Below are 12,783 nucleotides of genomic sequence, written 5' to 3'. Positions count from 1 at the left end.
CATCCGCATCAAATCTCATGCCCCAATTAGATCACACCCATAAGTACATGTTTACAGTATCAATCAATCAATCAATCAAAAATATTTATAAAGCCCTTTTTACATCAGCAGTTGTCACAAAGTGCTTTTGCAAAATACCTGTCTTTAAACCCCAAGGAGCAAACAATATTAGGCCTACCAAAGACAAAACAAATAAAACATCTCTGAACTTTAATAAACCCTCAATCCAGTATCCCAACTATACAAAGCTTGATCAATCTGTTTGGTACCTTCTTTGGTTAGCTCCCGAGTCAATGACATGCCTCTAAAAACATGTTTGTATTCTTATCACACTGCTTTCTCAATCAGGAAATGTTTGCTGGTATAGCCTACACACACTCAAGGTGAACATATTCATAGTATGCTCCACTGCAGGCCACTCCAGAGGGTGGTAAATCCACAGAGCGCATCATCAGCTGCCATCTCCCCTCTGTGCATACACAAATCTTTAGGAAAGCATGCAACATCATCAACGATCACAGCCACCCAGGCTATAGTTTCTTCACACTTCTGCTGTCTGCTACTGGCGCATTGGAGCACACACTTCCAGACTCAACATTTTTTTCTTCTCAGGCTATAAGGCTTCTCAACCAACAAGACTGATCTATGATCATACTGATCACACACAGACTTTCCAAATGCTCTGACAGGCATTAGAATATTCATTTGCATGTACTACTCATAAGCATATTGCACTCAAATATATCTATAATACTCAGTACTCCCATACTGTTCATACTCCCCATCCTACTTTTTCAAAAATGTATGCTTGTTTACATTTTTATTCAATACTAGGCTACTACTAATTTTGCTGCTAGTTTACAGTACTCTTTTTAAACTGCTGCTTTGTACAGCGTTATGAATACTGTAATATCGCTTTATCTTCTTGCTATATTTTTACTGTGTATATGCTGTTCAGATTGTATTCTTTTTGAATGGTTAGATTTATATGCACTGTTTATATACATTAAAAAGTTATACTTCAAACGCAAATGTTTAGCATTCTTTTTCATACCAAACCAATGCACTTTAAATACATTGTGGTTAAGGTAGTGTATGATTTCATTAAATCATTTAATTAGAATTGTTTTAACACCAATCATAGTCAAACTATCGCAAACTATTTGACTTGAAAAAAAAAAATAGAAGAGCCATTTGGGAGGCAAACGAGCCGGCAAACTGAAAAGATCGGAATGACCATTACTAAAATAAAACAGAGTAGTAATCTCCGTTCATTAAAATTAAACTCACTAAAAGAAAACACAGGGGATTTGAGCAGATATCTCTGCTATAGCCTACAAGCAATTTAAGAGAACTGTGACAGCCCCGCTGAAACGGTTCATTAATGGGTGCATGACATTTGTTTAAAAAAATTACAGTATACAAATTGAGCGATCCTTGACCACGGTATATTGTTTCTCGTATTGTCTCGATAGACCTTGAGTGTGACGTTATAGACTTCCTCCAGTTCTTGTACTAGTAAAATGAACCGTTAGTCCAACGTGTTGGTTAGTTTATGGACTATAAACTTCCGCTTGCAACAAAGACGTGCCGCTTATGTGTGAATGAGGGGTGGAAGCGGAACCTCTCAAAATCTTCCCTGTCTGTAAGCTCTAGCTACTGCACATAGGGTATATCGCTTGTTCCTGAACCCCGTTTGTTTTGTAGCACCATGTTCTTTTAGTTGTTGTTTTTAAAGTAGCTATGGAGACGTTTCAGAAGCCGACCCGGCCGGGGCGCCTGCTAGCTATAGGCGTAGATTCCATAGACATAATAAAGAATAGACGCCGCATTGGCTGCTGGGGCGCGAGAAATACGGCCGCCATGTTTGACCGGTCATACTCCTATTTGTGTAGCAGCAGAAGCAACGATGCCAGAGCACTGTGGAGCATACTCCTGCTCATATCGGCGGACCATCGAAAGCAGGGCTCGTGGGATTACTTTTCACAAGTAAGATTTAACATTACCGTAGTATTGGTTGTATTTTGTGACTAGAATATTACCAGAGAGTTGAGAAGGAGCAAGGATCTTTGATATCACTGTACTGAAATCGTATCCAGCTAGCTAGGCTATGTTTACTGTACCAGCCGGTGTTCACCCAGCGAACTGAGACTTGATAAGTCATATTCTATAACACTGACTTAGATTACAACTGACTCAATAATGCTATTGTAGAAATAAAGCAAATATTACTGGTATAACATTGGCCAGCTAATTATATATTCATATAAATAAAAGACGGTATTATCATTGTTGTGCAGTACTAGCTTAGCTAGTAACTTAGTATTTTGGTGGTAGCTTCACTATTTTCAGAATCAAGTAACTTTTTTCAGTAGTAGTAACTCCTTTATTTACCAAGTAGCTTGGCCACACAAGCTACTTTTCTTGTCATGTGAAATTAGCACAACTTAAAGTAGCTTCCTATGTAATGAACTAGCCTACTGCTGTGTTTGTGTAACTTTTTTTTTTAATATATATTTTTGTTTTGTGTTACTTAGCTTACTACATTTGACTGGGTGGTAGCTTTTGTGTAGTGAAGCTTTATTCATGACAGAGTAACTAATAGCTTAGCTCACTGCAATTTCCAAGTAACTTGCCCAACACTGTGTATTATTCACATGTAATTCACCCTAACAAAAGTAAGTTACCTCTCATGTCTCATACCCACCACACTTAAAATAAAGGCAACAGAACATCTGATAGTAGAATGGTTTTCAAACAAGCTTATTATTTAGTTCAGCGGTATGTGCTCACCTACAGGTTCAGCCAAGATCACTTGGAGCTCCTATTTAATTCAATCAGAGCGTCAGGTAGGGTTGGTGTTCTTTTAATTACAATTTTGAAAATATACCTAATGAATATCTTTATGTCTTGTGAGTAATGTATGTATTGTGTGCCTGTTTTCCATATAAGGAGGCTGGAATAACAATCCATCGGCACTTCCAGGCCATCTTCCGCCGCCTGATGGTTCGGTGTGGTGTCTCACCTGTGTAAAGCACTATATAAATTATAATGTATTTTTTTAAATTATTATTTTAATAAGGTGCTGAGTGCTGCAGAGAGGGTGATCCGCCAAGCTTCACCAATGCCAGCTCCTAAGGTGTCGACAGTCACAGACATCGTCCGGGAGGAGATTGGAACGGAGGATGTTTTTCTGCTTGGGGAACACATTGAGGAGACTCAGTTTGGCATCGACAACCATCATTCTGACTTGTTGTCATTGGTTGTGTCTGTGTTTCTCAAAATAAGGCTGCACCACATTACCAAACTCACCTCTCTTGAACTGCAGAAAGGGAGCACGAGGAAGAACTGTCCTCTTTCAGGGGTTTTAGAGCGTGTGCATGTGTGTGGTTCCACGACAATTCAAGACTTTAATCCTAAAAACTAATTCTAAGCTTTATCTGTACTTTAACCTTACTCATCACACATAGTATCTTTATGTCATATCTGTCATCATTCTGACAAGATTAACACTGAATCTGAAAGCAATGGCTTAAAACTGCTGGAAAACAGTGGTCTGTCACATTTTATGTGAATACTGCTGTAAGTGTTGTTGGGTCTGTAAATACCTCTGTTTGTTTGTGTTTCATGAACTCTAGCCTCATGGTGTGTGTCTCCAGGAATCCAAATGTTGGTCTCCTTTGCCTTACATTAAGTTTGTGAGCTTGTGTATAATGAAGTTTATCTTTAGATTATGTCCTTGTTATTGTCTTAGCCCTGATCCCTTTCCCTCTGGGTTCTGAAAAGCACTTGTAACAGTGTTTTGAAAATTGCTACATTAATTAAGTTTGCAGACTTTTCAAGGGAGTTTCAACAAAGTAAATGTGTAGTTTAAATAAAAACAGTCACTTTTCATTTCATCCTGCTATTTTAGACTGGGACCCATGTGTGTATGTTGGGATGGGGGCTGTGAAATGAGAACGAGAGAAATATATATTTCTGACTTTACTGCCACTATTTACACATTAGGTGTTTCAATCAGAATGATAGTCAAACTGGAAATGTTCCTGTTTTTCTCCCTTTTTGGGGATTATGTTCACAGTTTTGATGAATATAAAACTATGAATATTAAAATACGCTGAACCATGTGTCCTGTATCATAGCTACATGTATGACCTTTGCAGCAAAAAAACCAGTGTGAAAATCAGTAAGGTATTCACTGAGGTATGATTAATTAAATGCGCTGACAGGTCGTTTCACCTGCCAAAACATTACATTGAGTGGAGCAGCTGACCGGTCCAAGATGGCGGTCCCACGGCTCGTCAGCGCCAGTAGGCAGTAGCGGTCGATGCGGCGTCTATTCTTTATTATGTCTAATGTAGATTCTACCACTGGGTAGCTCCATAAGAGGTTTACGCCCAGCTGGTGCTACAGGTATAATTAAAATTCGGCGTGGAGTTCATTTTATGTGCTGGTCATAAAATTAGAATATCATCAAAAAGTTGATTTGTATCAGTAATTCCATTAAAAAAGTGAAACGTGTATATTAAATTCATTCATTGCACACAGACTGATATTTCTAATGTTTATTTATTTTAATTGTGATGATTATAACTGACAACTAATGAAAATTCTAAATTCAGTATCTCAGAAAATTAGAATATTATTTAAGACCAATACAATTATTTTTTTTTAAATGTTGGCAAACTGAAAAGTAAGAACATGAAAAGTATGAGCATGTACAGCACTCAATACTTAGTTGAGGCTCCTTTTGCCTGAATTACTGCAGCAATGCGGCGTGGCATGAAGTCGATCAGTCTGTGGCACTGCTCAGATGTTATGAGAGCCCAGGTTGCTCTGATAGTGGCCTTCAGCTCTTCTGCATTGTTGGGTCTGGCGTATCGCATCTTCCTCTTCACAATACCCCATAGATTTTCTATAGGGTTAAGGTCAGGCGGGTTTGCTGGCCAATTAAAAACCATGGTCCTTAAACCAGGTACTGGTAGCTTTGGCACTGTGTGCAGGTGCCAAGTCCTGTTGGAAAATGAAATCTGCATCTCCATAAAGTTGGTCAGCAGCAGGAAGCATGAAGTGCTCTAAAACTTCCTGGTAGATGGCTGCGTTGACCTTGGACCTCAGAAAACACAGTGGACCAACACCAGCAGATGACATGGCAACCCAAACCATCACTGACTGTGGAAACTTTACACTGGACTTCATGCAACGTGGATTCTGTGCCTCTCCTCTCTTCCTCCAGACTCTGGGACCTTGATTTCCAAAGGAAATGCTAAATGTACTCTCATCAGAGAACATAACTCAGCAGCAGACCAGTCCTTTTTGTCTTTAGCCCAGGCGAGACACTTCTGACGCTGTGTCTTGTTCAAGAGTGGCTTGACAAATGGAATCCGACAGCTGAAACCATGTCTTGCATACGTCTATGCGTGGTGGTTCTTGAAGCACTGACTCCAGCTGCAGTCCACTCTTTGTGAATCTCCCCCACATTTTAGAATGGGTTTTGTTTCACAATCCTCTCCAGGGTGCAGTTGTCCCTATTGCTTATACACTTTTTTCTACCACATCTTTTCCTTCCCTTCGCCTCTCTATAAATGTGCTTGGACACAGAGCTCTGTGAACAGCCAGCCTCTTTAGCAATGCCCTTTTGTGTCTTGCCCTCCTTGTGCAAGGTGTCAATGGTCATCTTTTGGACAGCTGTCAAGTCTTCCCCATGATTGTGTAGCCTACTGAACTAGACTTAGAGACCATTTAAAGGCCTTTGCAGGTGTTTTGAGTTAATTAGCTGATTAGAGTGTGGCACCAGGTGTCTTCAATATTTAACCTTTTCACAATATTCAAATTTTCTGAGATACTGAATTTGGGGTTTTCATTAGTTGTCAATTATAATCATCAAAATTAAAAGAAATAAACACTTGAAATATATCAGTCTGTGTGTAATGAATGTATACATTATACAAGTTTCACTTTTTGAATGGAATTACTGATATAAACTTGTTGATGATATTCAAATTTTATGAACAGCACCTGCATAGGACCAGCACCAATTGGTGTAAAATAAGGTTTTAATTTCAACAGTCCACAATTTAAAGCATAGAATTTCTTGAATTTCAGAAGGGGAGGAGAGATTTGCCCATATAGGCCTATGTGCTGTTTATTTTCTGAGAGGTTAGAGTTCTTCCCATTTCTATTTTATCTTGGACACACATAGTCAACGTCTGACCAATTATGCAACACTGTAGTTCTGGATGCGTCTAGTTCAATGATAGTTCAATTGCAGACAATACGTTATAAAACAGGTTATCTCACTGCCTCGTTTTATCATTGCAAAACCAGGGTTTGAAGCTTGATTAGCCCAGTAGTCCTGTGGAGGGGATTACTGGGCTAGCTGTTAAATAGAATAAAAAATTATAGTTTAAATTTGAACTACTTTATTGGGATAAACTGATTTCTGAACGGAAATGGCAGTCAATATATGCATTTACATAAATTGATGTTAGCAACCTTGGTGGATATCCTGCCGTCATGTCAACAGACCAGGGACAGTAGTCAGTCACAACTGACAGTATGAAAAATATTACAAATTAAGTTTGACTGATTCTAAGTGCTCCTCCACTAGGTGTTGAATAGCAACATTTATATGACAAATACAATTACTAAATATACGGTACTGTTGATATACACTAATTACAGTCGATAGTGAAAGGGAATATACACATGCTTTCAGTAACATTTACCATTAATTGCAAGGTCCTTGTTTCAAATGTAATAACTGATCCTACTTAATCCCACTTATGTCATTACATAATACCTACGCAAATACTATATTGCTTGTTTAGTGAGTAGTTACATAGTAATAAGCAACAAATGTAGTGTTACCAGTTAGGTGACACCATTTAAACACAACATTGAACAACTGAAAGCTTAACATAATAAAAATGTTTAAAAAACATTATGCCTTGAAGAGTAACATTTTTGTCAAAACTCACTAGTTCATTGAGCAGAATTTATGTTCTTGAACTTTAATTGGGAAAGGACGTGCAGAGGAAACGACAATCATATCCTGCACAATGTTTGTAATGCAGTATCATGTATCCAATATTAATACAATTTATATATTACATCAATTCTCATACCTAAAAATGTCCATAGTATCACCAAAGAAATGCTTAAATGTACAAATAATTGCAAACATTTGGTGACTACATTTCACTTAAATATCAATTGCAATCAAATTAATGTATAGAGAATACAGATGTACAACCTTTAATGCAAATAGAATATATTTAAGGCTTACGTTGACTTTATGTATACAATGCAATGAATAGCTAAACATCAAATATTCAGTTTAACTATGATTGTTAAAAATCAAGTAATTGTTTCACTACAATTGTTTCGAAGGAATGATTTACGTTTCCTAAAGAATTAAATTACAATTTGCATGAATTTCTATAACACCATATACTGTTTGCATTGCACATCAATATATTCCGGTCATCAAACTAGAACATAAAGATGGGCCACTAAACATGCCTGAAACAAATTGAGTAAATTAAACAAAGATGGAACAGTTTAGATCACTTTTATATGAAGTAACTTAAGACACCATACAATAAAAGGCAGAATGAGTAAAAAATTTAATGAACAGATTAGAAAACAATTCAATGAAGTTGTGGGGAGACATAATCCGGATCTCGCCCCACTGCCTGCTGGAAGAGGTCAAGGAAGAGAGCTGGGGGAAGGGGTTACTTCATTTCACCCCTTTCCTCCATGGGTAGGACAGTGTGTAAGTTGAATGGGGCAAAGGTTTTCGTCTGAAAAGTACGGGTTTGTTCAAACATGTGAAGCCCTACAGACAGTAAAAGACGATAGCATCAGGGATCAGGAAGACTTGTGCTCCAGCATGTAATATCGATACATGACACCCAAAACAACCGCAGCTATAGCAGGTATCAACCACGCGGTCCAAGAGCTAGAGAAAGAGCAGAGAGATTTTCAGCAAAGAAAAAATGCTCACTGATAAATTATTTGTAGTCATTACACAGTGTATAAACAGAATAAAACATTTTCTATTTCAATGACTGACCTGGAGCCATCTCCCGATGTTGTGATGTGTGCTTCCTGTAGGACAAAAAAATGCAGGTAAAATAAAGTACCAAAAGTGTGTAAAATGTTATAATCTTTACAAAATGTATCTTTAACGTTATGAAACATTTGAAAGATACCGTTGTGCAGTCCTTCTTCCGGTCATCCTACCAGACAGAGTGAGATCATATTTTAGTCTTTCACAATCAAAATAAGATCAAGCCAAACATTTTCAACTATTCAATGAAATTACATTTCAAAGACATTTGTAAACAAATTATTTTGAGAAAATATTTTCACCATATGGAGCTCCCCTATGTAGTACTGGATGAGCATCTCTCTGGCATCTGTAGAGTGGCCTACATCCTCAAAGCTCTCCGTGGCATCTGAGCCTGCCTGCTCCAACAGAACCTCCTCCCCTCCAGGATGCTAGAATAATAGAAACTAGGATTAGACCAAATGTAATTGCCGGCGAGGATATAACGGTAAACCCAACAAACAATCTATAGTTGCCTTTGTACAATGTCAGCTAGTGATGGCTGAAGTGGTGCTCATGAGCTGAAAGGCCATAAATATGTATAGCTTTATGTAGCCACCACCACGCTTGAAAATATGCAGTTACAATTTTTTCTTTCAATTAAAAAAAGTCTCTTAGTGTAGTCCTAGGATCTTTTTCTTTCTTCATTATTACTTTAGTGCCTTGCTGCTTATAGGATACACTCATGTAATATTTTGACTTTGTCATTCAAGTAATTACAGTAGTTACTACAATGTGGTTTATCCAAAGTTCTTTCCCCCCCATCACAACTGAACTCTTTTTTTATCACCAATGGCCAAATAGTGGCATGCCTAAGTAGTGAAGATTTCACTAAAGAAATTCACCTATTCTGGGATTGAGGCTATACTACTGGAAAAACTTAAAAGCCAAAATTAAATTTTGCAGAACCTTCCAAATTTTCTTGCAGAGGAGAATTTTTGTTTCACAATTGATTTACTTAATCATTTTTTCTACTATTTGTGAATATGGCCCCGCTTCTTCAGATCAACTCCCAGCAGAAAGTCCATATTGAGATGTCTCCCGAAACACATCCAACGTTTTTCTGGTTATCACTCAGCTTGCTCAACCAAGAAGTCTACACCAGAATCCTAACGCGTCAGAAGGAACAGACTCTCCAGGCTTCAACCTCCAATGAGCTCAGTTGCCAAAGCTGCCACAAAGGGACCCTAGAGTCCAACAAGGCACGGCAACTAAATTTGATCAGTAAATCCCCAAACCCACACAGAGCATGCCAATTGGTCCTGCATTGCTGCAGCTGTATAGTCCTATAATTTCCATGTTGTGGTGAGAACGCGGACAGAATCGCAGAATGCAAACAAACAAAATTGAAAGAATTATACACATTTTGTTTTGTCATTTGTTTTAATATATAAAAAATACAATTATAATATTGTCTTAATAGTACTAATAATTAAGACTGCAATTGCATATTTTCAAAGGAAAAAATATACGGGACAATTACTTTTTCAATAATACTTTACATAAGGTAAAAAATAAGGTGGAGCATATTCAGAAATTGTTAGAGCCTAAGTTAATGTAGAGGACATGACCAATGTAGGGCGGGATAGTGTTATAAATCCAACCACATTATATTGTCCCTCCCCACTGTAACGTATAAGTGATCCTTTTGTTGCGGAAAAACTATGCAGTGCCGCAGTGAATGTGTTGTACGAAATACTCAGGAGAGTTTGAAAATGAGAGCTTGCTCCGCCAGCTCCGCCTCCAAAAGTAAAATGTAATTTAAGTTCACTATTTGCACTGTATTGTACTAGTACTTTTTCTGAAAGAACTTACAAAAAAACTTCAGAATATCTTATTTTTGTTGTTTGCGTATAAAACGGAATCACAGAAAAGTGAAATGGAAATAATTGAATTTTGAAAAGAATAAAACAGAATTGAGAGAAAAAAAATAGATTTTAGTGAGGCCCTATAACTACTAGGCAGTGACTTTACCGCTGTACCATTCAGCAGCATCCTACCCAAGTTAAGTCACTGGACTCTGGGACTGTACAACTAATCTGGTCTACAAATGTTCTTAGTATAATAATACTTTTTATAGGCCCTTATTTTGTTTACAAAGAATGTCAAGAATTATGCAAGCTAATTGGGGGGGGGGGCGACACCTTGAATAATTTATAACACGAGTCAACAACCCGTCGATCGCGGTCGACCAGTCGATCAAGGAAGCATTTGAAGTCGATCGCGAAGAGTTTTCAAAATCAGTATATATTTGTATTCATTATTATTTATTAATTTAAAATGCACCATGTGTGAGCCTATTGTGTGCAGTAAATGGTGTCTAGGGGAAGGGAGAGGCTGTCCAATCAAATAGCCTAGTTTACATATGAAGAGCTCTCTCTATGTTTTCGGTTCTGATGGAGTGGTGACGCGTTCATGTAAACAGCACCTAAAAATGCCTCAAAGAACCAGCAAAAATAATGATAATGAATATGTAAAATATTTCAATGAGACGTTTTAATTGTTTATTAATAAACAAATGTGTCGGCTGCAAAGATGAAGTTGATTATACTGACCCGCGATCTTCGCAGAACGCGTCGGAGAGAGATGTAATATATACTATTTGTATAATAAATATTTTGCTAGTGACTAACAGGCAACAAAGAATGTCAAACTACATTGTGGCCTCGTTTTTTCATAATTTTTTGCAAGTGATAGATCTTGGTTTACATTTGGACTTGGGATGTGATCGTCTGGCTTGAAAAGGTTGGTGACCACTGAATAATCTATGTTCCGAACAATTCCGTACTGGACGTAAATGGTCTGTGCTGTTACTAGATGTGTTTTTGTAATAAAACTGGCTATTATATTAGCCGGTCTTTCTTTAGGCAACAAAACACTGCAAGACGATGCTTCAACAAATTATTCTATTTCTGAACAATTTAATCTCACTGGGAATTACATGTCTCCCTGTGTAATTCTAAAGTCTAATAATATTGCCCCGGCCAACGTTTGGTGCACAATTTAATGCATCGCCATTGCAAAACTACTACTTTTAGGAAAAACAAGATAAATATTGTATACATTTTGTTTAATATATTATCTTTCGACATTTTCAACCACGCGGATAACGAGGCTGTGGTTAGCTAACTGTCGGGAACTGTAATTCGACATGTGCATTGCCATTGTTATAGTTATTTCGTTTGGTTTTGATATTTAGCTACAGGTACTACTGGACTGTACATGTGAAGCAAGACCAAGTTAGCTACCTGCCCTATCTAAGCAGCTAGCTACCTAGCCAAGCCAGCTAGCAACATCGGTATTTTGATCTTACCTCCTCCAGGAAACTCGTGATATCATAGACTTTATCGTGGATGACAAGCCACGCTTCTTTGCACATATTACGAGACTTAATTTCTTCCAACGTGTAGTATTTCACATCGCAATCTACGGTGTGATTCACGTCCCCCATGTTGTTAGCAATAGAAGCACAATTTGTATTGAACTTATTATCGTTCATTTCCTCGCCCATTCTGTCTTCCTTGCTCCACTCCTATCAGCCGAGTAAGCTAGCCAGCTAAGCTTTTCAATAATTATATTATTCAACGCTGAATCGCACGCCTTATTGTTTGTGACAAACCAATTATTGCTCATTGATCCAACGTGGTCTCCTGTAAGAAAACTTACACAACACAGCCAACCAACCACTGAGAGGCAATAAACTAACCCATCTCAACAGCATATCCTTAAATCAGCAGCCACGTAGCCAATGATTTCAGTCCGGTATAGCCAATAAAATGCAACATAGTTTTCAATTGACCAATCACAATTGTCCATAATGATCATGAGACCTCGTAAGTCAGGGAGTTCCATTAAGCTCACCCGTGGTACACAGGCAATGGCCGGTCACAATCGTGCGGAAGTAGCCTTTCCAATAAAAGGGCCTTCGCCTAACTGGCTCGTGTAGCTCCGTTCAACTGAAACAGCCGGCTCGGTTGCCTGCTTAACTTCTTTTTGTTTAAAATGTCACAAATATCAGTATTTTGTAAAAGTGTACCAGTGAGTATTTGATTAGCTTTATTTCTGTAGCTATTTAACTTGGCCAAAGCTTTTCTGACTGAGGCCGGAGATTTTCATTAATCATCTGTGACGTGCTGAAGCACAAATCTCCACCCAATGAAACGTGATCTCGGGGAATATGAAAAATATAACATCGGTGACAGATTTTGTATATGTAAAGAGTAGGTTACATAACTTGCAAACGAAACAACATCCCACAAACGTAATAAACCACAAACCTAATACACATATGCAGCTTTTAATGTAATAAGTCACATACGTTTACTACAAACGCAATAGCGGTTGCCTACCACAAATGTATAGGTCATAACTATTACTTCTGCAGGAATTTGTTACGTTTGCAGAAAGGTGAAAATCTTCAGCTTTAATTTTTTTTTATAACTTCCCACAAATGTAATAAATCACTATTATAATAAAAATCTGTATCTTAAAGTTTCTAACTACAGTGGGGAGAACAAGTATTTGATACACTGCCGATTTTGCAGGTTTTCCCACTTACAAAGCATGTAGAGATTTGTAATTTGTATCATAGGTACTCTTCAATTGTGAGTGACGGAATCTAAAACAAAAATCCAGAAAATCACATTGAATGAATAAGTAAATAATTAGCA

At 37.7% G+C, this 12,783-nt stretch overlaps 1 protein-coding gene across 1 annotated transcript; it reads right to left on the bottom strand.

Annotated features, from left to right (window-relative positions):
- Positions 1-6,983: 6,983 nt before the first annotated feature.
- Positions 6,984-11,830, bottom strand: LOC105029749 (cytochrome b5). Its single transcript, XM_010903255.5, has 5 exons — positions 11,427-11,830; positions 8,377-8,505; positions 8,217-8,243; positions 8,078-8,112; positions 6,984-7,963 (listed from the first exon to the last, which is right to left on the bottom strand). The coding sequence occupies exons 1-5, from the start codon at positions 11,622-11,624 to the stop codon at positions 7,873-7,875; spliced, it is 480 nt and encodes a 159-aa protein (XP_010901557.1). The 5' UTR covers positions 11,625-11,830; the 3' UTR covers positions 6,984-7,872.
- Between the last annotated feature and the right edge of the window lie 953 nt (positions 11,831-12,783).

Source organism: Esox lucius, chromosome 2 (assembly GCF_011004845.1).
Source record: "Esox lucius isolate fEsoLuc1 chromosome 2, fEsoLuc1.pri, whole genome shotgun sequence".
NCBI lineage: Eukaryota > Metazoa > Chordata > Actinopteri > Esociformes > Esocidae > Esox > Esox lucius.
The sequence above is the reverse complement of the archived record's forward strand: the minus strand, read 5'-3'. Positions and strand labels throughout refer to the sequence as shown.